This window comes from Fonsecaea monophora (genome assembly GCF_001642475.1).
Source record: "Fonsecaea monophora strain CBS 269.37 chromosome Unknown Scaff2, whole genome shotgun sequence".
Taxonomy (NCBI): Eukaryota; Fungi; Ascomycota; class Eurotiomycetes; order Chaetothyriales; family Herpotrichiellaceae; genus Fonsecaea; species Fonsecaea monophora.
The window spans coordinates 13090-37436 of record NW_019173933.1 but is presented as its reverse complement, the minus strand read 5'-3'; the positions used below and the strand labels follow the sequence as shown (position 1 = coordinate 37436).

Here is a 24347-nt window from a genome sequence, read left to right as displayed (position 1 = left end):
TGTGCAAGGCCTAGATGCGGTATCTTAGTAAACCGTTGGAGCGACCCAAGCGACTGCGCTTGCGAGGGAGTGCTGGGGGCAGACAAACGGGTCAGAATGAGGAAGAAAGTGATCATAAGTGATACGCGATCTTGCCAGGACATCAGGCCCGTGGACCGCGTTAGAGTAACGGACACGATTCTGAAGGGACAAACAGTAGGTGAAGTATGGAATTGTTGTGTGTTTTGACCAGTGATAAGATTGCGAGTGAAGAGTGAGGCAGTCTGGACCATGTGAACTGGATGGGACAGACGAGTACTCACCGGGTTTGTTTTTCCAAGTTACCGAAAGTTCAGACGTGACTGGTGTGCAATGGGATAGCTTTGGGTAATCTCATCTGACGGGAGGTATTCGGAAGCCTTATAGCAATGCGGGAGGTTCGAGCGGAAGCGATCAATGGCAAGCCAAAGTGCGTTCTTGTTTCTTCAGTCCCCAGCAAGTGAATCGAGATCGGATCGCGGTAGGTAGATTATACGGCTTTGAAGATGATCCGCCGAGCAGGTCACGGTAAGATCAAGTGGCAAGTGGCTCGGCGAGGAGTGAAGGCAGCTGAGCAGCTGAGAAGCCAAGGAAGTTGATGAAAAACCGGGGAGCAGGTGGTGACTCGAAAACGTGGATAATGAGAAATCACGCAGCCGAAGCCGAAGGATGACAGAAACTCGAGGCGAGCTCAGAAGGGACCCGATTGAAGGTCTGTGAGGTACACGAGGGGGGAGAGGCGAGAGGCGAGAGACGGCAGAAGGCGAGATGCTTGGTGGGAAGTGCTGTTTTGCCTGTGGTATGCCGGATGAGGACGTGAATATCCAGTAGGAATACAAAGACGTGGGGAACTCGTGTTTGTGTGTTTGTCGTGTGCGTGCGTGTGTCTGTTGCTTGCCACAGGACTGGATTTGAATGGGGGCGACGAAGACGTAAACGAGGACGAGGATAGAGGATAAGGATAAGGCATGCTGATGCATCGAGGATCCGAAAGGAGCATTTGACCCACGGGTTTGGATCGATTAATCAGGGATGCGGAATGGCCCAGCTACTGCAGTTCTGTCTTGTCGGTAGCCAATTGATAGACTTGCCGCCAATATATCGATTCGCATTGGGACAGTAAGAGAATGAGTGGCAAGAGCCGAGCGAGTGAGTTGCGTCCTGATGCATCTGGTAGCCCTGGTGCAGTCTGCAGTCGTATTCTGTATTCTTCCTTCTCACTCCTCACTTTTCATGTCTCTCCGCCAACTGCCACGGCCACTGCCACTGTTCCCACCATTACCAGCATCCATTTCGTCCTCCTGCTCCTCCCGCAGCCTCTGTATCTCCACCATTCACGTGCTAAAAGAGCCAGGTGGGAAGTCAAGGCCAAGCAGGAGATGGAAGACCACAAGGTGAACAAGGAGCAGGGAACAACGAGAGACGAGTAGCATCTGTCCGCTGGCTGGAGGTGACTAATGGAGCCGCTGTCAGAAAATCTCTCTGCATATCGAGCCACCCATGTAGCAACCCTGGTATGGAGGTGGACGGGGTATGGCGTATGGCGTATGGGTCATGGCGGCGACTCTGGTTGTTTCTCTCACCCACATCTCATATTTCAGATGCTCCTGCCCACCATAGATGCATTGCTGCAGTGGACCAGCCCCAATGAGACGATGATGACGATAAACAATAATGAGCCCGGCGTCGACCTCGTCTTCTTCCCTGCGGGCAGCTCGTCTACCTAGTCAGTCCGATGGTAATTAGTGACATATCCTAAAATTTCACCCTCTTCACTCACCTCCACCTAGTCACGTATCCCTAGAAGGCCTGTTCACTCCAGGTTGTAGGTGTAGCCTCAATTCCCTTTCTTCTGGCCTCGTGCTTCGCTGACCGCGGGATTGGTCTCATCTCACAGGTTCCTACAGTTTATCCGTCTTTGCTTCTCACTCGTGCTCACCAGAGGTGTGCTTCTGTCATCTTTTGTCCTACCTGACCGTCCATAGAGCTGTGACACCTGTCTTCACTGTCTGCAAGCCCCTCGTTACACCATGTCTCTGTCCCAACAGCACCCCACAGAAGCTGTCGATCCTGTCTGGACTGGTCCAAAACCCATTCAGATTCCATCCACTGACATCTTGACCTTTGCTTTTGCCAATCTCAGCCAATATGACAATAGCTGCCCGGTAAGCTGCTTGAACTGTGGCAGTCTTCTGGGTTTGACGCTGACCCTTGTCACCTATGTTCGCAGATCTTCATCGATGCCAGCGATCCATCCAATAGGATCTCGGCCCAGCAAGCTCTTCGGACCGTTCTTCAACTGATCCACAGCCTTCGGGCGCTGGGGCTAAAGGAGGGAGAATGCGTGTGCCTGCATGCCTTTAACAACGTGAGTCTTTGTCCCGTTGCTCAAACCGGCTATTGCCGCCATGCCCACTGCTTCACCTTGCTGCTGTGTGACTGGACTGACCAGGGGTTCGGCTTGGGGTCGAGGATAGATCTGGTATCCCCTGATCTGGTTGGCGACAATCGGATCCGGGGCTCGTGTTGTTGGGTCCAATCCCAAATACACCAAAGATGAATTGATTCATTTGCTCAGCCTCACAAAGCCCAAGGTCATCTTTGCTCAGGTAGACTGCATCGAGCCAATGGTTGAAGCAGTCAGTCACTGCGAAACCAATTCCCAAATTTTCGTCATCGAATCCCATGACACCTCATATCAAGTCCGACGTCGAGATTACGCCAGCTGGCGTACACTGTTACGTGAGCCTGCGGCTGATTGGTACGTTCGCGCCGCAGATGGTAAGCCTGATCAAGAAGACATTGCTGTGTATGCCATGACGAGTGGAACAACGGGTCTTCCCAAGGCCGCCATGATCTCGCATCGGTATATCGTGGCCTTGACTGCAACCTTGGAAGCTACCTTCCGTCGCAGACCGTATCGAGTACTGTACCATGCAGATTCCAAAGGTTGCAGAAATAACACTGACATGCTTCATAGCCATCACAGCTCATCTGTCTACCTGTCTTTCACGCATTTGCATCACCCCTGGCCCTGGTTTTGCCGCTCCGATTGGGTTTGCCCACCTTCTTCCTGCCAAAGTGGTCGCTTTCGGAATATTTGCAAGCCCTGCAGAGATTCACCATCACCGATACGCCAGTCTCGCCTCCGATCATTGGTGCTCTAACCAGACTCCCTGATTCAGACGTGCCCCTTCTCCAAAGCCTCCGTTATGTCATCTGCGCCGGTGCCGCTCTTCCTGCAAGCGTGCAGAACAAGTTGTACGATGTTCTGGATCCCGAGGCAGTGATTGCCCAATGCTGGGGAACGACCGAGGCTGGCTGGCATTCTCTGGGCAGTTCGAAGCAGAGGGACTTTTCGGGGAGTGTGGGACGATTGCTGCCAAATGCTCAAATGAAGTTGGTGGGTGCGGAGGGCAACTTGATTTTCCGAGAAGGCGAGGCTGGAGAAGCGTTTATCAAAGCCCCGACGTTGTTTTCTGGCTATTTGGGAAATCCAGAAGCCAATCGTGACTCCTTCGACCCGGAAGGATTTTACCGCACTGGCGATCTCTTATCCGTTGAGGGAGGCCTCCTGCACTATTCTGACAGGATCAAAGAGACGCTGAAGGTCAAAGGGTGGCAAGTCTCGCCAAGCGAGATCGAAAGTGTCCTCGTCCAGCATCCGCAGATTGCAGATGTCGCTATTGCTGGCGATATTCGGACGAACGACTTGGGACTGTGGGATACGTTTCCCATGGCATATGTGGTTCGGTCGAGCGGGGATTCCAGACCACCATTGATGGAGCAGGATGTCAAAGATTTCGTCGCTTCCAGGCTCATCTCGTACAAGCACATCACAGGAGATGTCATATTCGTCAAGGAAATCCCACGATCTCCCTCGGGAAAGATCCTCCGTCGAAATCTACCGCAGGCAGAGCGCGAGCTGTCGAACGAAGATGTGGCTCCAGTAGCAGAGGAGGAGGTGGTGGTGGTGGAAGTCGACCGCCACTGATTGAGACAGGATTTGTTCTCTGGGGAAGACGTGGATAGGCAGGTTGAGACTGTTCACTAGAAGCCCGAAAACGGTGTGCAGCTCGATGGGCTGTCGCAAGTCACTTTGAATGGACGGGCTGTGTCAATGAAATGAATAGGTGTTGGATACAGTCAAACACCGGAACTGGCACCTTCACCAGCACCATCGACACCATGTTGGGTGAATGAGTTGAATAAGAAAAAGGGAGTACGCAGAAACTGGACCGGAGCCTGGATACTGTTGATGAACAACACAGCTATTTAGACATTTCATAAGGATTCTTGGAATGGCCCGCGGTTGAGAAAAGGGTCTTTATGCAGCTCTCAAGGCTCGGCGCTTAAAACACGATGCTCCAAAGCCGGGGCAAGCAAACAAGGCACCTGGTCAACAGAAAATACAAAGAATAAAGAGAAAAACAAGGTAGCAAACAATGCCAAACATTGAGATTGAGGACAACGCTTGTTTGGCGTGCCAAGGCGAATGGTTTCCAAATGATGGACCAAGTCCGTGTACGAGGTATGTACCATACTGACAAAGGGACCCTTAGATATGTACATGGGAACCTAATATCTCTGAATGACTGAAGTAATTAAGTTCCATGATCCATATTTACCAGGCACTCTTTCGTTCAGCATAGATATCCTCGGAGAATGAATGCAGCATTGCCGTTTAGTACGAATGCTCTGGGCAGCCCAGGCTTGGCGCAAACAGGGAAATAAACGCTGTCATTTAACAAATCCAGTCATTTGAAACCTGGAATTGTGATGTCCTGAGTTCCTCCGCGCATCGTGTTTTTTCCTATTACAAATTGTGCCATTCCCTCAAACACACAGAGAACCGCACAGATACAAAATATCCGTGACAACAAAACTTGTGACCCGAGAAGAGCGTTGATCCACCACGCTGATAGGCCAAACCTTTCCCAAGATGTCCCTCTCAACCCAGGCCCCAACCGACATCGCGATGCAAATAGTCGTTCCAAACGATAGCAATCCCACTGGCCCACCGCTCCTCTCTGCAGAGCGCCGGATCACCCCGACATGGACGGTCTCGCAGTTGAAGTCGAAACTGGAGCCCATCACGGGGATTCCAGCGTCGTCACAGATGCTCCGCACGAATGCTCTAGATGGGACCTGGATCGCCTTGACTGGTGATTCCTCGCTTCTATCGGAGCCCCGGTTTGGGCTCAGGAAGGGCTCCGAGATCCAAGTTCAGGACACGCGGCCCCCGCAGCTGCGGCAGAACCTCAACTTTCTGGCCGCGGACCTCAGCTCCGTGGAGAAATATCAAATGCCCGAGACCCAGTATGAGCAACTGGAGGATTCGGTGCTCGCATGGAAGCGCCGTCAAAAACTGGGCCGCTTCGATCCCCACGCCAAATCCCAGGCACAGCTGGTAGAGGAGAGGAGAGAGAAGGACGAGAGGGAGATGAAGGCGCGTAGCATCACAGTGGGTTTGAGGTGTCGGGTGGGGCGCGACGACGGTAGACGAGGCACCGTGAGGTACACGGGGGAGATTCCTGGTTTGGGCGGACAGAGGGAGGAAGGGTGTCTCTGGGTCGGTGTGGAGCTGGATGAGCCAGTGGGGAAGAACGACGGCAGCGTGCAAGTCGAGCTCGAGGGTGAAGAAGGTGGTAAGCGTGCGCACGAAACCAAAAGGGTGTTTGAGTGTGCGGACAAGTACGGTGTCTTTGTCAGGCCAGAGAAGGTCGAAGTGGGCGACTTCCCACCGCTGAACGATCTGCTAGACGAGGACATGGAAGAAATCTGAATACGCATGATCGAGGCTAGGTGAGCGTTGGTTTGTTGACGACGAAGAGTGCCGGCCAGGACCAGTGGCAGAGAAAACGGCCTTCCCGGGTGCTCTGTCGACCAAGCCGATCCGAACGCTCATCATAAAAGATACCAGCACGAGATCACGCGACAGGAATACGATGTCCTCGAGATGGACAACAAAGAGATAAGGAAGGCGCAGGGATCGCAATCACTCCAGAGGGAGAGAGAGAACATCCCCAACATCGCATCGAGGGCCTGCGCTGGTCATCCACGAATCTCTCTGTGGGGATGGATGATCGAGCCACCACCTAGCACAACGAGCACGAAGGGGGCGGAGCAGTCGCTGGGCGGACGATTAACGGGTACAGCGATCAAGAAATGACAAGGCCGACACTGCGTGATTGTAAACAAGGGAGCAGCTGCCAGTGTTTCCCGCCACCCTTACTGGCATGATTTTGTGAGCGCAGCCCCGTTGCCAGCTACAAAGTCAACATGTCTGGCCACGCATCGTACTGGCTGACTCATCACGTTATTATCGGACAGCTGGTGGGTGGCTGGAGACCTCCCAAGTCTATCTCCAGAACCACGTGTTTGGCATCAAGGCCATAGTCAAAAAAGCATATTCCAGTCGCTAGATCTGACCTGTTGAAGTGTGCTATCATTCGTCCCAAAGGCCTAAGGGAAGACGTCGGGATCGTTCCAAATACAAAGCTTCAGGCAGTCAAGATCGAGCATGTTCCCCAGCCGGCGCAGGCTCGCAGCCCTGGCTGAAGAATATCCTGGCCGGCTTTTCCATCTCGTTCTCGATCGAATATTGATTGCCTGTGGTTGTTGCCAGAAAAGTCAGCTGGGTCAATTCTCATAATCTTCCAATCTGTCGTGGATCTCAACTCACCTCTGGGAACCTGCCAAAAGCCTCCCTTCCCTATGCTGAAACGACTCATGCCCCCCGTTTCCTCACCACCCGCCGGACCGACAGTCACTGTGACCCTTCCTTTGACGACGAAGAAACTCATGTGCATTTTCCGACTGTTCTTGGGTCGTTTTATTCCTCCAGGAGGTAGGTCCACGAGTCCAGTGCCGAAGAATTTCGTGGACAGCAGTTTGGCATAGCGGAACGTGGGACCATCATGCGTGCTCGAGCCCTTAACTTCGCATGTCTTGATCGCCGCGGGGGCATGGGCTATTTCAACTTCCTCTTCCTCTTCTGTTGGTGTTTGTCCTTCGTTGTCCCAAACAGAGACAATGCCTCGAAATGTGCCGGTTCCAGTCTCCCATGGCTCGGCGTTTGGATCTTCGGGAATCTCGTCTACGTCCAACTCTGAATCAGAGGAGTCGGATGCTTCCACTGATTTTTGCCGTGCCTTGCCCTTACCCTTTGCGTTCTTTTTGCCCTTCGATTTCTTCTTTCCAATGTTCGGCTCAACTTCTTCGATCCGCACAATCTCCTTGATGCTGTTCAATGGGAACCTGGCGCCGTCTGCTAGGCTACCACCACCTGGACTGGCGCCATAGACACACCGCTCGTTCCGCCAATACGCCAGGGGCTTTACACTGGCACGGCCGCTTCTGGTATGCCGGACACTGTCGTCTGCGGGGGTTTCCCTGCGTAGAATGTAGAGTGACCTTGGTGGGCCAGGTCTTGCTTTTACCCTTTCAACAATCTCATCCAGTTCTTTTTGCTGTCGTGAGGTCAATTGAAGATTTGTATCCTTGTTTGCCAGGGCCTGTTTTGTTTCTACCCTAACGTCTGGCTCTGGTGACATCCGGTTTGAGGCTGAAGTAGGTTGTGCACTATCCTTGCGGGTGGGAATTCGTCCTTGCTTTTTGCGCACCTTTTTGGGTATGGGTGATGGTGCCTTGTCGGCCTCTTCAAGTACATCCGATTTCCGCTTCTTTCTCGAATTTGCTTTGTTCGGCGTTGACTCAGATAAGGGCAGTTGAGGCTCCTTATCTTGTTCAGCTACTTCGTCATCAGACCCGCCATAAAGATCACTGGGCTCCGCTGAAAGTTGTCTGTTCCGGTGGGTGGAAGGGCTTTCTGCTTGCTCAATCGACGGAACAAGATCGACAGCATCGCTCGTTGGCACCTCCGTTTCTTCGATTGGTTGTATGTATGAATCAAAGTCTATCTCATCGATAGGCGTGTAGACTTGGTTTTCGATGCGCTGCATTTCACGACTTGGTCTCGGTTTGGGTGTTTTCTGTGAACGGGGAGTGGTAATGTCTCTTAGTGGTGGTCTCTGCGGACTTGGGTCGAATTTTCTGGGCGGCAGATGTGGCTGGCTCCGAGTTGGCGTCGGCTCTGCTACATTTTCGTGATCCCCTCCGTCCTCAGGTTGCACGCTCTTCCGAGTGGAGAATATATCGATGCCATTACTCTTTTTTGCGGTACCACTAATACCGCTTTTCCTCGGCGACGATGATCTGGGAAGGGGGACAGGTGTTGCGCGACTCTTCCTACGAGACGACAGCACCTGACTAGGAGTAGGGCCAGAGCCTATATTGGTGTTAGTTCAACCTGGGCGCATAAGTCGCACTTGACAAAGACATGAGTTTGTCTCGGCCTGATGGGCGACTTCTCAATGGCGAATGCACGTACTTCTGGGACTTGATCTCTGCGGCGACTCGGTCAAGGTACCGTGTCCCTCCACACTCTCTATGACCATCATATTCTTCAACGGCGAGGGCTTGCGCGGGGACGAGAATATGCCCGAGATTTCTTCCATGCCGTTTGCGTCAAGTGGTCGGTGATCGAGCGTGATTCCGGTACGTCTGTCTGTTTGTTAGCATTGGGCCTCTCGACCGAGTGCGCAAACACTTCTCACCTGCCCATTTTGCCTATGGCGGAATAATCAACATTGCCGCGCTCGCGGCGGACCGCAGGTCGAGCAGCCATGGTGGACAGAGCTGAAGCGTCAAGTATCACGTGTCTTCACACGGAGTCGCAATATGGGCACTAGATATCAGAGCCAGCAGCTGCTAGAAGAACGAGGCAGAGGATCATTTGGCACAGTATTGTGTGAGATGCAGCCGCGCATCCAATGTTGTCGAAATCACTAATTAAGACTAGCGCGGTATGACTCGGGGGTTCAGCATGATTGGCCGGTGTCTAACTAGCAAGATCAGGCAACGCGACAAGGCGGCACGATTGAGGGGCGCCATTCAGCGACGCGTCTCGGCTCTAACCCTTCGCTATTCGCGTGCTCTTTACGAGGTCTATGGACTGGTATTTCTCACAATTCAGCCACTGATAAAAGAATAAAACGGTCATGGCGGAAGACGATATCGCCGCCTCTGCGGTCTTCATACCGCCATCGGTACAGGACAACCATGAATCACTCCTTTCTGGGAGATCCTACGCGCATTATAGCTGCGTGCCCGAAGCCATCACCGTCAGGACAGCCTCCTCATCGGCACCAGGGACGCAATGTGTTCTGGGTGTGGACGAGGCTGGACGTGGCCCTGTCATTGGTCCCATGGTGTATGGCGTCTACTACCTCCCTGTTGAGATCCAACAGTCCCTCCTAACGCAATCGTATCATTTCGACGACTCCAAGGTCCTCACGCCCGCGGTGCGAGCAAACCTCATGAAGGCGGTTTGTACTGCCGGGACGGATCTCTTCCAGTCGTCCGGCTGGGCCATCAAATCCCTCAGTGCCCGCGACATCGGCGCCGGGATGATGAAAAACGGCGGCTCGTACAACCTCAACGCCCAGGCCGTGGATGCCACGGTCGAGTTGATCCGCGGCGTTCTAGACCAGGGCGTCAACGTGACGGAGATCTACGTCGACACCATTGGCAAGCCTGCCGTCTACCAGAAGAAACTCGGGTTGATCTTCCCCACCATCAAGATCACGGTTGAAAAGAAGGCGGACAGCCTATTCCCGTGCGTGAGTGCGGCAAGTGTCGTCGCCAAAGTCACCCGAGACGTCAGCTGCGAAGCTCTTCTAGAGGCATACAACCAACAGCAGTCGATGACAGGCGTCGAGTCATCAGAATCGTGGGGTTCCGGATACCCATCTGACGCAAGATGTGTTGGGTGGCTCAAGTCTGCCATTGACCCTGTCTGGGGGTTTGGGAACGAATGCCGCTTCAGCTGGGGTACGATCAAGGACATGCTCGAACAAAAGGGTGGCCCAGCAACGAAGACCGAGTGGCCAGACCAAGGCGAAGACGAGAACATGAGGCTTTCGCAGTATTTCAGTGCCAATGGACCGTCAGGGCCAAGGACTGAGAGGGATGAATTGAGGACGTGGTTTGGAACCGGCGTTGGTCAGGAAGCATTTTGAAACAGATCAGCATCTTTTGGATGTGAACCACAAAGGCACGGCTCTTCGCTTGCATCTATTCCCAGATCTCTGAGCTTCGCTGTTCCAACCAAGAACCTCCCAAAACTCTAACGACGAACGCCATGCGAAATGCCAGAATACATCAACTTCAGGATCCGGATCACAGCTTCGCCCTGGTCCAAAGCCCCTTCATAGCGCCTTCGAGCCCAGGGAGATTAGCAGGTCCATCATAAATATCCCTCTCTACAGCTCTGGTGTTGATATGCAGCGGACCCAGATCGGTCACCTTAGCAGCACCCAATAATCGCGTCGCGGTGGCGGTCTCATCCCTGAGTATTTCCAACACTCTCTCGACTCCCTCAATGCCGCCGGCACCCAGACCAAAGAGCGCGGCACGACCAATGCCAACAGCTTTTGCACCCAGTGCCAGCGCCTTGACCACATCTGTTCCTCTCTTGATACCACCATCCACGACGACGTCAATCTTGTTGAACACTTCAGGGCAGTATTTTCTGATCTCTAGTAATGTGTGTACAGCTGGCGGTGCCGTATCCGCTGCTCTACCACCATGGTTCGACAAAATGATACCCCTGACCTGTGGCGAATGTTGTGCAGCAATATATGCGTCTTCATGGCACTGCAAACCCTTGAGGATAATCGGCTTATTGGTGTGCTTCTTCAACCAAGGCAGTGTCTCTGTCCAGGTCAAAGTCGGATCCGTGCCAAAGAAGAGACTTTGACCGATGCCACCGCCGCCCTTCAACTCCGCGCCGCCGGCATCCTTGACGGCCTGACTCGTGTCCTCAACAACAAACTTTCCGCGTTCATCATGCTCTCGTTTGCCAGGGACTGGTGCATCGAGGGTTAGACATATAAACTTGATGGCATCCAATTTGTTGATCCTGGCCAACATATCTTCACTCTTTTTCCGCTCGGTCTGCACATACAACTGCCACCCGAACACTTGGTCGGGGCCTGAGTCCTTCACGATCTGTTCGGGGGTCATACTGGCGTTGTTGGAGATCATCTGTATCGTACCAAACTTCTTGCACGCCTGTGCAATGCCCCATTCGCCGTCAGGGTGAGCCAGGCGAGCCATGGCGGCTGGGGAAACGAAGATGGGCAGGTCGAGCTTGTACCCAAGGAAGCTAGTGCGGAGGTCGCAGTTCCGACAATCTATAAAAACGCGCGGCCGAAGTAGGATTTGGCGATAGACAGTGTTGTTCAGTTCCTTGCTCACTAGGTCGTCCGCTGCAGAGTAGTAATAAGCCCAGCCCTTTTTAGACAGCTTCTTCGTGGCAGCTGCCTCTATCTCGTCGATGTTCAACATTGCCTGCAGCGGCAACTCGACCTCAGCCTGTGTATTAGGCGGTGGACCGACATCTTTCGCCGACTTGACCGGCTCTGGCAAACTCTTGGGATCAATGGGGCCCAGGCGGGCGGATTTTGGGAGGTTCTCCTCCAGAGTGCCTGGGGGATGGATGGGATCGTACTCTTCAGTGGCGTCCTTGCCAGCGAGTTTCAGGATGATCTGGGCTCCGCCAGGGTGTGAAGGAAGGAAGTCTGTGACGTCCCAGACGTTGCCGTAAAGGATAACCCAACACGAGTCTTTGGAGGCGTGCTTTTGCACTGTACCACGGAGAATGAGAGTGTTAGTCTTGTGAAGAGGACAACGGGAGATGCTATGGATGTAGGAGTTGGTATGGTGTATAGAAAGACTGGATGACCACTCACCCTCGGCATAGTTGATGAGCTTCGACATCTTTCCGACCAGACTTGTCGCAGTCAAGCGATCTCACGAAATTTGAACTCGCGACCTAATCTGCGTTCTCGGAACCACACTGATCGTAAACACGAGCTTCAGAGAGCAGAGCACCAATGCAGATTGCTAGCGGTAAGTCTTTCACAAATCTAAATACATGGCCATAACCACACAACGCAGGAGAAAGGAAAGCAGGTATAGCTCATTGAATAGACAAACAGCGATAATGTTTTTGGACTTCGAACAGAAGAAGAGAAAGCGATCATCAGAAGCCGACAATAATAATGGGTGACGGGCATCTCCCTGGCGAGTACAAGCTGCATTCTGTGTAGCTGTGCCAGCCAGCCAGCTCAATGATGGGTTCCGTGCTTCCCCAACAGCGATTGTCGGCACCCAGTCGGCGTCTGATGTCCCGAGTAGAAATCGGCATTTGATGATTGGAGATGGAGAAATGAGGGCGCTGGGGCACTTGTGCAATGCGGCTGAATCGGATAGAAATGCGGCGACCGTGGTGGGTGCAGGCTGGGGCAACAGTCGCCAAGTCCCCTCTGCTTCCTATTATCCAAAGCATCCTCATCCCTTTCTACTATCAACCATTGGATTGTCACCCCTCACTCACTCAGAATGCTGCTGTTCTACCCGGCACATGTCTCCATCTGTGGTGAACCTACCAGACGACCAACAATACAATCTCCCAAGATTGATTGAATCAATCCTTCCGCCGCTTTTGACAGCTTGAAACCTCCATTAACAGGTTAGAGCACCACTTTATTGTCATCGTCACCAGCATCAATTACCCTCCTCAATTTGACTCTTAAGTGGCCCTTGGTCATTACCACAAAGGTATCCTTCCACTCCATGTCCTGCTGGGTGGTCTCAAAAGCTTCCAAGTCGAACTTGCGAAATACGTACCCCAGGACCAGATACAACTCGGCATAAGCGAGATTGATCCCGATGCACGATCTTGGCCCACGCGAGAAGGCGATGAGTCGCGTTTCGAGTTGCTGGCTATCCGGGCTTAGCCAGCGTTCGGGGCGAAATTCGTTCGGCGCCGGGAAATACACTGGGTCGTAATGGTAGCAGTAAGAGACACTGGTGACTCCAACCTGCATCAGGGCGGATTGAGGATATCATTAGCATATTCCGCATCAAGCAAACGCCAGGGTGAGCATCGAAGAATGATGGTCTGGACGTGGGATTGTGTGCACGCGGAGGAGGCTGCTTACTCCTGCAGGAATTCGTTGCTCGCAAAGCACTGCGCCTCCATCGGGCACGACTCGTCCCATCCTGTCCAACAGATTTATGTCAATCAAAGAGGATTTCTCGCTCGCGGAATCCTTTGCTGCCTTACCTCCCCGGAACTCCCATGCTCAGCCTCAGGCTCTCTTTGACTACCGCGCGCTACCCCAGATGATCAGTGTGAACGCTCTCTTTCCCAAGTTGCTTCTCCGCCGAACTCACAAGGTAAGGCAGATTCTCAAGGACACCAGAGCCCACTAGCTGCTCACTGTCTGCCACCGGGATCGCCCCCTTCAACTCGGCGTGCAACTTTTGAATGCATGTCTTGTTGTTGATCAGACCCCAGGTAGCTGTTGTGAGAGCATGCGCGGCCGTGTCGGTCCCAGCACCGTGAAAGGTAAAGGCATCGGCTGTGAGCTGCCTCAGCGTCGGCATGAACCTGCGTTTCTCGCTCGGCTTGGCCCATGCATCAAATACGGTCGGGAACGAACTCCCAGATCCTCCTTCTTGCAGGATTCTCTTGACTTTGGTGCCGCATTGCTGAGATACCAAAAGTCAGCATTTCCGTACATGACCTAGGACAACCAGCGGGATTTTACCTCGGTGATCCAGTTCGTCGCCGCCAACGCAGGCATCAATTTCGCGGTTTGTTCATCGGGAAGACTCTGCAGCTGTCTTGCTAACCATGCCGTCAGGTTTGGAAAGTATGTAGTCCATGGCGCAATTTCAAAGAACTCCTCCAGGGCCACCAGGATCGGGGATCGAAAGCCTTGGGCGTCCAGCAAGTCGAATCCTTTGTCCGCGAACATATAGCTGGTCACCACGTCACTGGTCAAGCTGCGGTAGCCCATACTCAGGTCAACGGGACTCCCCGTCGAGGATGCCGTGTCGAGCACCGAGAGGAATTTCTTGACTCGGTCATGAATCAAAGGCTCCAGGCGGACAATGGCACCTTTGGCGAAATAAGGTTGATACGCGTCTCGCCATGGCTTGGCGACTCTGGGGTCGAGAACGTTGAAGAACCCGTCAGCGGCTGGTTGGTTGTAGTTGTCTCTCTGGCGAGCATAGCGGGTTCCGGGCTTGAAGATCCTGAGGCACCATCAGTCTACCAGACACACAGGAACTGTCGGTTGAAGCCCTGACTCATTGTACGCAGCCATGTCGAAGATATGCAGCTGATTCGGGGTGATGCGGACAATGGGACCGTATCGCTCATGCAAGGCAGGAAAGTGCTTGATGTACGACGTTGAAGGTCTCAAGTCATACCACGCTTGATACAGCGATGTCATGCCAGCGAGCCTCGGGCCAGGGAACTTTGCCAGCGGATGCAATGTGATGCGATGGACGGCGCGGACAACAACGAATGAAATCACCAAGGCCACGGCCCAGACAAGGTACACGGGAACCACCGCCATCGCGTGGCGTTGTGACACTTGGTGCAAGCAAGACACAAGACAGACACAATACAAAATGCGCTGTGAGCTTGAAACTGCCAGACAAGTGTAGCCAAAGAAACAGAAGGGTTCCCGAGCTTTATATAGAAATTGTCCGTCTGATAACAAGTGACCATCAAGCAGCGCATGGATGACAATCAGCTTGCGCACGTAACACAATCGAACCCACATTCCACATTGTACATCCTACAGGACATTGATAGACGGACAACCTCCAACGGGGCCAATAGCCAAAAGTTGGAACGAGGCCTCTCTGTCCAGCAAATGGTGGCAGGCCTGACGGTTGACACAGGGACTCCTCTCAGTCGATCAAGAGGTGGAAGGGGGCGGGAGTCGGGACGACAGTCAAGTTAGGTTAGGCAATGTGTATATAGATATCTACTTCGTGACTTAGTTACTTTACAGTACATACATACATCTATCCCTACCTACGCTACTACGAGGAATATATGTACCCCTGTACAAGGTATGTACTGTATTTACCGTATGCCTTGTATGGTATCTACCGGTAGGTATTGTATAGAGAAAAACCTTGACAAAACTAGACGAAAGTAGACTGAACTAGACGAAAAGGGGGGAAACCACCAACCCACGAAACCAGGAAACCTGCATCGGGATAGTCAGCCAGCCAGCAGCACGACGAGTTTCCCTAGAGCCAGCAGGCCTGGATGCTGAGTGTCGTGAGGCGTGCTGAGCGGCGTGTCGTGTCGTGCCTTGCGCCGTGGGCCGCCGTCCACACCGTACATCGTACATGGTGCGCCCGTGCGCCATTCGCCATGCGCCATGCACCATGCTGGGTGATCTTTGCGGCTACACTACCTACCTATCTGACTACTCTGTACGATTGTTGATTAGTTATCCATGCTGGAGCGAGAGAGGGAGTGTGAGAGGGTGAGAGAGAGGGATGATGGTGAGGGAGAAGAAGGAGAAGAAGATGATGATGAACAGGAGGTGAACCTCTGTGGTCGGAATCTCTTCCTCATCTTCCTCATCCTCTCCGTCCATGTCCCTCGTAGGAAGTACCCAGAAGAGCCATCGGTATATACATACATAGGTCAGGAATTACATACTGTACGTACATAGACAGGCACTAGGTAGGTAGGTATCAGTCTTTGAAAAGAAACATAACCTTAAAAAACAAAAGTACCTTCCCGGTTTCCAGGGTATAGGTAATTTATACTCGCGAGGCTAACCACATTAGGGCGAGCATGAGGACTATTATCGATATTACTCGTACAAATCCGTCCTTGTCCCTGATAGATGCAACCCCCAAAGACCTCCTTGGGATGAAGCCAGCCCCCTTGGGACGGACATGATGCGCTCGAATCTCTGTGTACTCTACTCGGTACAAGTGGTATTGGTGGTAATTGGTGGCACGACCGGGGAGACTTCTACTACCAGTAAGGATTACGGACGTACAGCACTCGGAATTGGATGGCGCATTCCGAGAATCACCGCCCTCACAAATAAGATAGATCTATGTTCCCTGATCTCTATCGTACTGTACATACACTATATCATGACTGGTTACTGGGGTCTCCTCTTTCCTGTCTATCACGATCAACCAGTGCTGACGGCGCTGATGAGGGTGATACTACTGGAGCAGGAGTCGGTGACACGTCTATCCTGGTTTCTTCCGGCTGATCCTCTCTGTGAACTGTAAGAGAGTGCTCAGCGTTGCCTTCAGTAGTTGACACCTGTTTCTGCTGTGGGTCTTGCTTCTCTCGCATCTCCTCCTGAGTGCCATCAGCCACTGCCGCTGGTGCTGCTTTCGCGATCATCGCCTGCTCCCTCTCTTCCGGTCGCTGCAGGCCGCGGTCTTTGATGAAGAGACACAGCCCCAGACAGAGGCCGACCATGGGCGCCGACACGATGAAGACGGTTCGAATCGCGCCCATGTACGCGTCTCTGACTGCGTCCTCATCAGCACCGCTCAGGGGAGGGAGCGCAAACGTGTTGTGCGAATAGCTCGCCAGTCGAGGTGGGAGTTTTCTCCGAAGCGAGCTCTGTAAGACTTGGGCTGAGATGGAGAGTCCGACAGCGCCCCCGGAACTGCGCAGGAAGTTTCGGTTAGAGACGACTGCCGCTCGCTGCGCTTTGGAGCAATGTGCCTGCAAGGCGATCAGGACAGGCTGGAAGATGCAGCCGGCGCCAATCCCGGAGATGGAGAGTATGACTGCAATGACCGCGGGGTGCGTTGTTCGCGAGAAGCTGCAGATCAGTCCAGCCCCCAGAGTCCAAATGATGAATCCCGTCCAAATCACGACGCCGTAGCGCTTGTACCGAGAGATGAAGATGCCAGACAAGGTACTGACAAGCGATTGCGGGACGTTGATGGCAACCAGAAACCCCGCTGAAATTGTTGTATCCCACCCTCGCACATTTTGGATATACAACGGGAGGTAGTAAAGGTTGGAATAGTAGACCATGCCAAAAAAGAAGTTCTGGACCAGGATGGCCGCCACTGGTGCACTGGTATACATGCTCAGAGGCATCATGGGCAGGCTAGCCACCTTCCACTCGACGATAAGAAAGGCCACCAGGGACAGACCGCCGATGACAAACATGGAAATGACCATTGGCGAGGTCCACTCAAAGTACGAGCCACCCCCAGAAAGCGGGATCAGGATCAGCACGATAGCAATGGTAGCAGTGATGATTCCTCCCCAGTCAATGAGCTTGAATTGCTGTCTCGCGTTCCCCTTGGGCATGGTGGAGGGAAGGTAGAACCATCCAATCACCCCAGCAATGGCACCGCAAGGAGCAAGAAACCAGAAGAATGCTCGCCATGTCTGGTGCAGCGCAAATGCAGCCGAAATCAGCGGACCTACAGCATTGCCACCACCGATCCCAGCACCTAGGAACCCCTGCCATCTCCCTCGCTGTTCCAGCGTGACAATGTCAGAGATGATCATCATGGTCAAGGAATTGATGCCCGCCCCTGCAATGCCTCCGAGGGCCCGGAAGAAGTAGAAACTCGAAGCGTCCGGGGCAACTCCACACAGAATGTCTGCCAACACAAGCATGCCTACCGAGAAAAGAAATACGGGCTTTCTTCCATAGATGTCAGAGAAGCGGGCGTATATGATCTGGCTGGAGGTGTTGGAGATGAGCGACGATGTACCTGCCCATGAAATGGTTTCCGTAGCCTTGAAGTCGCGCCCGACCGTCGGGAGGATGGTCCCAATGCCATTTTGGTCAGCATAACAGATGAACAGGGCCGAAGCTAGGGAAGAGAAGACGATAAAGAGTTGTCTCGTCCCCAGGAGATTGGTCTGGTCGTGGAGGGCAGATTCTGCGGCACGTTGGCGGACAGCCGCAGTCGAGGGCATGTTCGGAGGAAAGTAGGGTCAGAGCCAAGGCGTATAGTGTCGCACAGCGGAGGGGAGAAGGACATGTTGAAGGCAGGAGAGAAGACGACGGAAAAAGAGCACGACATGACTGTGCGCGCGCGCAACAGTCTGCGTGCCGTGTGCCGATTGTGGAGGGCAAAAGGACGAACCCATCGCGACGGAGATTCGCCGATGTCGTCAGCGATATCGGCTACAATAGTGAGTCGATGCCCCTTTTTTTTTTCCAACGAGGCTGGATACGGTATCGTGCCGTGGGAGACATGGTGTTTGCTGGAAGGAAGCAGGTCGTTGCATTGTGGTTCTATCATGGATGTTGTACAACAATCAAAGGAGGAGAGCCAAGGACGCAGTCTGGGCAACGGGAGCCTCACTTTTTCTAGCAGCACAGCAACTACACACAATCGAAGCCACAAGTGGTCAAGATCTCATTGATGGTGTGGTTATTGTAAAGAGTACATTCACACTGGGTGGTGATATAAGCACGAGGATCAAGTAGTGAAGGATGCCCGTCTTCGTAGAAACCCATCAGCATCGCTGGATATGCAGGTAACCAAAGTCTCGTCGAAGATCTACCCGGCGAGACTGCGAACCGTCGATAGACACCCTCGTGGCCAGCGCTCAGTCTCTTCTCAGACTGAACCTTTGGTCAGTCGAACCGGGCATCGAGCTCGTCCTCCATAGCAGACTCCATCATTTGGAATATCGCGGCCTCTTCATCCTCTTCCTGCCCATCCTCACCCACCGCGGCGCTTCCTCTGATTTCTTCCTCATCTCTTCCATCAGGAAGCCCTCTCGCGGCCATCGCCCCCTGCACAGCTAGACGGTCTGCAGCAATATTACCCGGGTTGTCCATGTGGCCCTTGACCCATACAAAGTACGTGACCTTGCCAAGTTGCTCTCTCTCTTCAATTTTCTCTCGGATATCCATCACTAGGTCCTTGTTCTCTACAGGCTTCCCCTTGGCATTGACCCAGCCGTTCTTCTTCCAATTGCGGTACCAGTTCGTCACACAATCAATGGAATACTTGCTGTCTGTGTAGATGGTGACTTCTCGGTGCCGGGGCGCAATGTCCAGTGCTCGTAAGATGGCAGTCAGCTCGGCCCGTTGATTGGTCTGTTTGCTGCCTTTCAGTGCCTCGGAAACATTTCTATAACGCCAATTCGTTAGCCTTTCTTTCTCTTGTTCGGCTTCATCGTCGTCCTCTTCGCCTGCCTGCTGCCGTTTCTTGGCTGGTCCATCGCCCGAGCCGCGCTCCCGGGCTGCCCAGTCCATGGTATAAACAAGTTGTGGCTTTTTGGACGCGGTGTAACGCACGGGTTTGGGTTTGGACTTGGACTTGGACTTGGACTTTGGCTTGGCTTGGGATTTGGAGCATGAGGAGTTGGCATACTTTGGGTCCTGGGGTCCAAAAAATACTCCTACGCCTGCCCGTGCACCTGCTTGACCATTTTTCAGACTCGAGCCGTCCGTGTAGATGCGAAGCATTCCTGGGGAGTCTTTCTGCCTGGACATCATTTTGGTCTTGTTCTTCTCTTCCTCAGTTCGATTGACAATGGTGCCGTCCTGGGCCAGCTTGACGTTTGGATCATATCCATCCTCAGCGCCCGGTGGCAGAGGCCCCCGGCCGACCGGGTAAGGGTTCCCCTCCTTGTCTTTCGGAGAATATGTTCCGTTAACTTGCAACCCTGGCGCCGAATTGCGGATTATCAAGCGGCGGATCTCCTCCTCTGAGGTAACGCTGTGACCAGGTTCGGCACCGTTAGCTTTGGCACCCGCTGCCACAAACGCTTCTGCCTCTGCTCGGGTATTGAACTTCTTGTGCTTGGGTTTTTTGATCCCCCGGATCTGAGCCTGGGCTTGTATCCAGTCGGTGTAGACCCCTGGGACTCTTCCACTCTGGACCGCGTAGAACTTTTGCTCTCCCGAGTCTTTGGCGGTTGAGAGCATTTTGCCGTCCATGAAAGCTTGGGCCTCATGGAGAGATTGAAAGGCCTTGACTGCAGGACACGTCAATACGGAATGGAAAGGCTTTGGAATGCAGTCGATTCCACATACACACAGCCCCTTTGTGTCCCTTCACTTGTCCCAAACACTCCGTCCATGTGTCATATATTCCAGGAGTCTTGCCTTGCCTCACGGCGTAGAATTTGCGCTCCGCTGTTCTTTTCCTCTTAACTCCAGCGGCGGCATTTTGGCTAGTCAAGCTCGGACTCGCGCGTGAAGCATCAGTGGCTTGCGGAGGTTGTGCCATTGGGACTCGGCGGCGAAGATGGTGCAGGACACGATGGCTCAGCCGAAACCGAGGCAGCGTGATCTATGGGATTTTTCGGGTGAAGTTGGTAGGAAAGAGGAACGGCGATGGTCAAGGACGCACACTCCGCATCTGCATCGGTTTGCAAGGCGTGCTCGACTAGTAATGAATTCTGGCTGTGCAATCTAGTCCAACCCAGTCCTTGTCTTTTAAACAGTGTGAAATGAGATTGATTGATGAGAGACCTGGCGACTGAGAGTGCAGAGGCGAGAAATGAGAGACGAGGATACCATGAAAGACAGTCCTTGCATGAAGTTAGCCAGGCAGCATTGGTCCAAGGCCGGGGGGTATGGGACTGCGGCCTCAAGGGACTTCTGGTCGTTGCGTGGTCTTGCTCCTTGCAGAGAAGGGGAAGAGAGTATTGGATATGAGAGATGTACCCACCTGGTTTCTTTGATCGACTAGGAGTACCTCGTAGTTGGTAAGGTAGCGTATGGCTCGACTTGTTGAGGGAGGTTTGGTTTGAGTGACAAGCAAGGGGAAGAGGTGGAGATGAAGTTTGAGGTGGTGGTGCGGTGGTCGTGGGAGGGGCCAACAGGGGAGGGGGGGTGCGCGGTTGGGGGGATGTGGCTCTCATTCACCTGCTCAGTGTCTTTCTCATTTCACAGAGCAAAGCGAAGCAAAGAGTAATTGAAAACCAAATCTGATTATTACTATTCCCACATTTCTATTTGCTGCATCTGGTGCGGTGGTTCTCTAGAAATAACAACACTAACAACGCGCTCTTCCAGAACGCAACGCGAGAATCATGAGGCTCAGTGAGCCGCAACTCGCGTATCAATCCGTCTTCACCTCACCAGCAGGTTTCATTGCTTGAGAAAGCCGCGGTTCCTCTGGCTCTGTCTCCAGGCTACCAAGCTGTTCACTGACATCTACTCCCTGCCTCAAACCCGTCACAGCCACGACCGGGGACCCTGATCTAGGCGTATCTTCAATAATGCGGACGGGTCGCGCAGGTTCCTGAGCACTCTCCAGATCCATGGTGGTTGATCTCGTTGTGCCTCCCTGCCCGATCATAAACGATACGGGACTTGGGCGACGAGACCTGTCCCTATGAACATGGCCTTTCCTGTGTCGCAGTTGACTTGTTGATCTGCGATGAGGCGAACGGCCCATGTGGATATCTGGTTCATCATCGTCCCTCTCACTGCTAAGAGCTTGAGACATGGTCCGTGGAAGATGATAACCTAACTTGCCCAGTGGGATGGACAGGCCATGAACGACGATACTGCAAATCGCTAGAAACCAAATCACCACTCTCATGACTTCTTCGAGCCGGACTGCATCTTCGCGTACCCTCCCGTCAACCGTGATCTGCCGCAGGAAATCAATGCTGACGTAGAGATAGAATATGGCCGACACCCCGATGGGGCCGAAGAAACCCACGAATGCAGCCTGTTGGAATTCTTCAATCTGGCGGATCTTTTTGTGCATGGCAAACACCACGGGGACGCGGCGGAAGAGCAATATGAGAATTCCCAAAGGGATCAGTCGATATATTGGAATGACATGGTTTGCTCGGAAGGACGCCCAGGGGCAGATGGCGCCAAACCAGAGGAAGACCGAAATGTTGAGTAACATGTCGATGGTAGGTTGGAGAGAGTCATCCTGAGTTTCGAGCCGAAACCTGGTAAGCGAGTTAACGAAAGCATACCTGTGGGATTTTGTAAGAAACCCACCAGTCGTCCCAAGTAAACACATTCCCGGCAATGAAGCAAGCCAGGACGTCATCCGAGCCGACCATGCCACAGGTGCCTGTGATGAAGAGAGCAAGCGTGATGGCAAACACGAGAAAACTCTCACGGTCTATGAACTTCCTCTCCTCGGCAAAGTGCAAGAGTTCCTTTGCAAGCCAGCCCACCACGGCGCCATAAACAACGCTCAACAGAATCGTGTACCCCCATGTTTCCCCAAACCAGTATCCCATGGCTTTTGATGCTCCTCCAGGCTGGCCTGCGCCTCCCTGCTGGGTGTACTTGATCAGATAGAGCGCCAGGAATAGGAACGGGTATCCGAGCCCATCATTGGCGCCTGACTCTGCGATTATAATCTTCTGCAATGGCTTAGGAATGTTCTTGTCCGCAAACTTGCCCTTGACGATCGAGTTGGACAGCACAGGGTCGGTCGGCGTGACACATGCTCCGATCGCAAGAGCATGCAGGAAGCTCAGATGCGGCACCATGGCCCATACAAGCAGACTTGCGCACAACCACATTCCACACATGCCGGGGCCGAGGAGCAAGGCCAGAGGTTTCCATTCCGTGTAGAGGTACCGGCTGGGCAGCTGGACGCCAGCAAGCACAAGCTGAACGCCTAATACGAGGCGAGTGAAATAGAGGGTAATGTAGTCCAGGCTGTCTTCGGAGCCTCCGGCGTACTCGAGGGGCTTAATCAGGTCGGTGGCATTGGGAGAGAAGACGACGCCAGCCACAAGAGAAATCACTGTCATTCACATCAGCTTTCCGTGTGACCGGGTTGAGTAAGGGACCGCAACATACGTGCTTCGGAAAGATAGAACCGCTCCTTGAACAAGTAACTAACAAGGCCAAAGACAGTAATGAACCCTCCGAGGACGGCACAGACAATGTTAAAGTTGGTGAGGGACAAGGTCGGCATGGCTGGGCGAAGAATGGCCTTCCTGGAAACGACGATCAACCCACAAGGGTGGTTTTCTCTTTGTGTTTCTCAGTCCGGCTCCTCTCAAAATGGCCTGTTTTCTTCCGTAAAAGGCCTCGGCGGTACCGTATCGGCCTTGTTGGCGATATTGCAGTAATAATGAAGTGAGGCCCACACCCGAAGCCAGCGGATGCGGCTCAAACAATATTATTTCTCCCGGCACGTTTGGGGCGTCTGATTTTCGTGGTGCCTGGGACTTCTCTGCCTTGGACAGCTGCCGTGGAATTCGTAGTGATGTTTTACTGGACGCTTGATTGACAAACACCTCATCTCCCAGTGTTATTGGACCATCATGCTCATGGTGCGATGAAGGATACACGTGGTGTAGAGTGAGCGGCGTCTCATACGGGCGACGACAGTCACCATGTGAACCAGTTGACTGTCAATGACTGAGGGCGGCGGCCGAGATGAGAGTGTGAGGGGCAAGTGAACTAAGTGAGCGATGTGAGGTTCCGAGACAAGAGAAACAAGAGAGACAAGCTTTCACTGCGCCGGTCTTAATATAAGTACTTGGTACGGACATGTGTATGAGGGACTGACTGCATGTCACATCCTTTCTCCGAAAGCCAAAAAAATGAGTGGTGGATCGGATCAACGGCACACCACACACAACACACACATGCACATACACTGTATGTATAAGTATTACTCTTCAACCCCTCTTATCAGCATCCAAGATTTTACTAACTCCGAAGCCTTGCAAGACTGACTGCATTGGTGAGTGAGAGTCACACACAATCAGCAATACTCCATCCACAGCTGGCCAGATATTCGTCTAGGCAAACATTGGTTGTAACGCTAGTTCACTAAGGGGCACCAAACGGGTCGTAGACTCGTGGCAAAGATGACAGACGCCCCTCTCCGGTTTCATTCCCATTGGTGAAGGCCCTGGGACTGAAGGATTGTCCCAGAAGCACCTCTGGTCCCGTCTTTCCGGAGAGAGACGAGCGAGAAAGCAGAGCGAGGATCGTCCGCAACCAGACTAGTATGCCCTGTTCGGCTAACTTAATCAAAGAACCTTCTCCCTCTCTGCAACTCCTTGCTCTCGGCTAGTCTGATCCACTGCCTATCTTGCCTGCCACAGATACACCTGGTTCTTTTTCCCGAACCACACGGATTCTACCAGACTTGCCCAATGTAAATATGGTGACATGCTGTACACGAAAGAAGAAGAACAAGACTCCAAATTGAGGCCAGTGGCCTTGAAAGCACTCCCCCAACGCCTGTGCTAAGACGCAATAGATCTGCCGTACGCTAATCACTTTCCTTTCCCCCAATAACTTGATCACTAGTCCACCCAGGAATTGAAGCGACTCATATCTGGACGGTGGTGCCAACAACAATCTTGCCTGCCAAATGTCAAAAGAAAAAAGTATTAGTCCAGTCGTAGCAATCATCTGAGTGTGCGATGGTCCAGAAAGGCAGGAGATGCCCGTGCGAGTCCGCCGGTA

The 24347-nt window shown here is 53.0% G+C and overlaps 9 protein-coding genes across 9 annotated transcripts; 3 read left to right on the top strand and 6 right to left on the bottom strand.

Moving 5' to 3' along the window:
- Positions 1-2048: 2048 nt before the first annotated feature.
- On the top strand, positions 2049-4012 carry AYO21_00395 (hypothetical protein; the record flags this gene model as incomplete). The annotated part of the gene is made up of 4 exons (XM_022650385.1): positions 2049-2183; positions 2249-2386; positions 2496-2942; positions 2999-4012. The coding sequence occupies 4 exons, from the start codon at positions 2049-2051 to the stop codon at positions 4010-4012; spliced, it is 1734 nt and encodes a 577-aa protein (XP_022516999.1).
- A 948-nt stretch (positions 4013-4960) lies between these two features.
- Positions 4961-5803, top strand: AYO21_00394 (hypothetical protein; the record flags this gene model as incomplete). The annotated part of the gene is made up of 1 exon (XM_022650384.1): positions 4961-5803. One exon carries the CDS (start codon positions 4961-4963, stop codon positions 5801-5803), a length of 843 nt encoding a protein of 280 aa, XP_022516998.1.
- A 718-nt stretch (positions 5804-6521) lies between these two features.
- AYO21_00393 (hypothetical protein) lies at positions 6522-8707 on the bottom strand (the record flags this gene model as incomplete). The annotated part of the gene is made up of 3 exons (XM_022650383.1): positions 6522-8308; positions 8411-8583; positions 8637-8707. 3 exons carry the CDS (start codon positions 8705-8707, stop codon positions 6522-6524), a joined length of 2031 nt encoding a protein of 676 aa, XP_022516997.1.
- A 373-nt stretch (positions 8708-9080) lies between these two features.
- Positions 9081-10100, top strand: AYO21_00392 (hypothetical protein; the record flags this gene model as incomplete). Its single annotated transcript, XM_022650382.1, has 1 exon — positions 9081-10100. The coding sequence occupies one exon, from the start codon at positions 9081-9083 to the stop codon at positions 10098-10100; it is 1020 nt and encodes a 339-aa protein (XP_022516996.1).
- Positions 10101-10260: 160 nt separating this feature from the next.
- AYO21_00391 (hypothetical protein) lies at positions 10261-11862 on the bottom strand (the record flags this gene model as incomplete). Its single annotated transcript, XM_022650381.1, has 2 exons — positions 10261-11729; positions 11835-11862. The coding sequence occupies 2 exons, from the start codon at positions 11860-11862 to the stop codon at positions 10261-10263; spliced, it is 1497 nt and encodes a 498-aa protein (XP_022516995.1).
- Positions 11863-12617: 755 nt separating this feature from the next.
- Positions 12618-14516, bottom strand: AYO21_00390 (hypothetical protein; the record flags this gene model as incomplete). The annotated part of the gene is made up of 6 exons (XM_022650380.1): positions 12618-12968; positions 13089-13149; positions 13214-13263; positions 13324-13641; positions 13701-14190; positions 14245-14516. 6 exons carry the CDS (start codon positions 14514-14516, stop codon positions 12618-12620), a joined length of 1542 nt encoding a protein of 513 aa, XP_022516994.1.
- A 1556-nt stretch (positions 14517-16072) lies between these two features.
- Positions 16073-17887, bottom strand: AYO21_00389 (hypothetical protein; the record flags this gene model as incomplete). The annotated part of the gene is made up of 1 exon (XM_022650379.1): positions 16073-17887. One exon carries the CDS (start codon positions 17885-17887, stop codon positions 16073-16075), a length of 1815 nt encoding a protein of 604 aa, XP_022516993.1.
- Positions 17888-18554: 667 nt separating this feature from the next.
- AYO21_00388 (hypothetical protein) lies at positions 18555-20160 on the bottom strand (the record flags this gene model as incomplete). The annotated part of the gene is made up of 2 exons (XM_022650378.1): positions 18555-19906; positions 19965-20160. The coding sequence occupies 2 exons, from the start codon at positions 20158-20160 to the stop codon at positions 18555-18557; spliced, it is 1548 nt and encodes a 515-aa protein (XP_022516992.1).
- An 837-nt stretch (positions 20161-20997) lies between these two features.
- AYO21_00387 (hypothetical protein) lies at positions 20998-22836 on the bottom strand (the record flags this gene model as incomplete). The annotated part of the gene is made up of 3 exons (XM_022650377.1): positions 20998-21847; positions 21900-22662; positions 22719-22836. The coding sequence occupies 3 exons, from the start codon at positions 22834-22836 to the stop codon at positions 20998-21000; spliced, it is 1731 nt and encodes a 576-aa protein (XP_022516991.1).
- Between the last annotated feature and the right edge of the window lie 1511 nt (positions 22837-24347).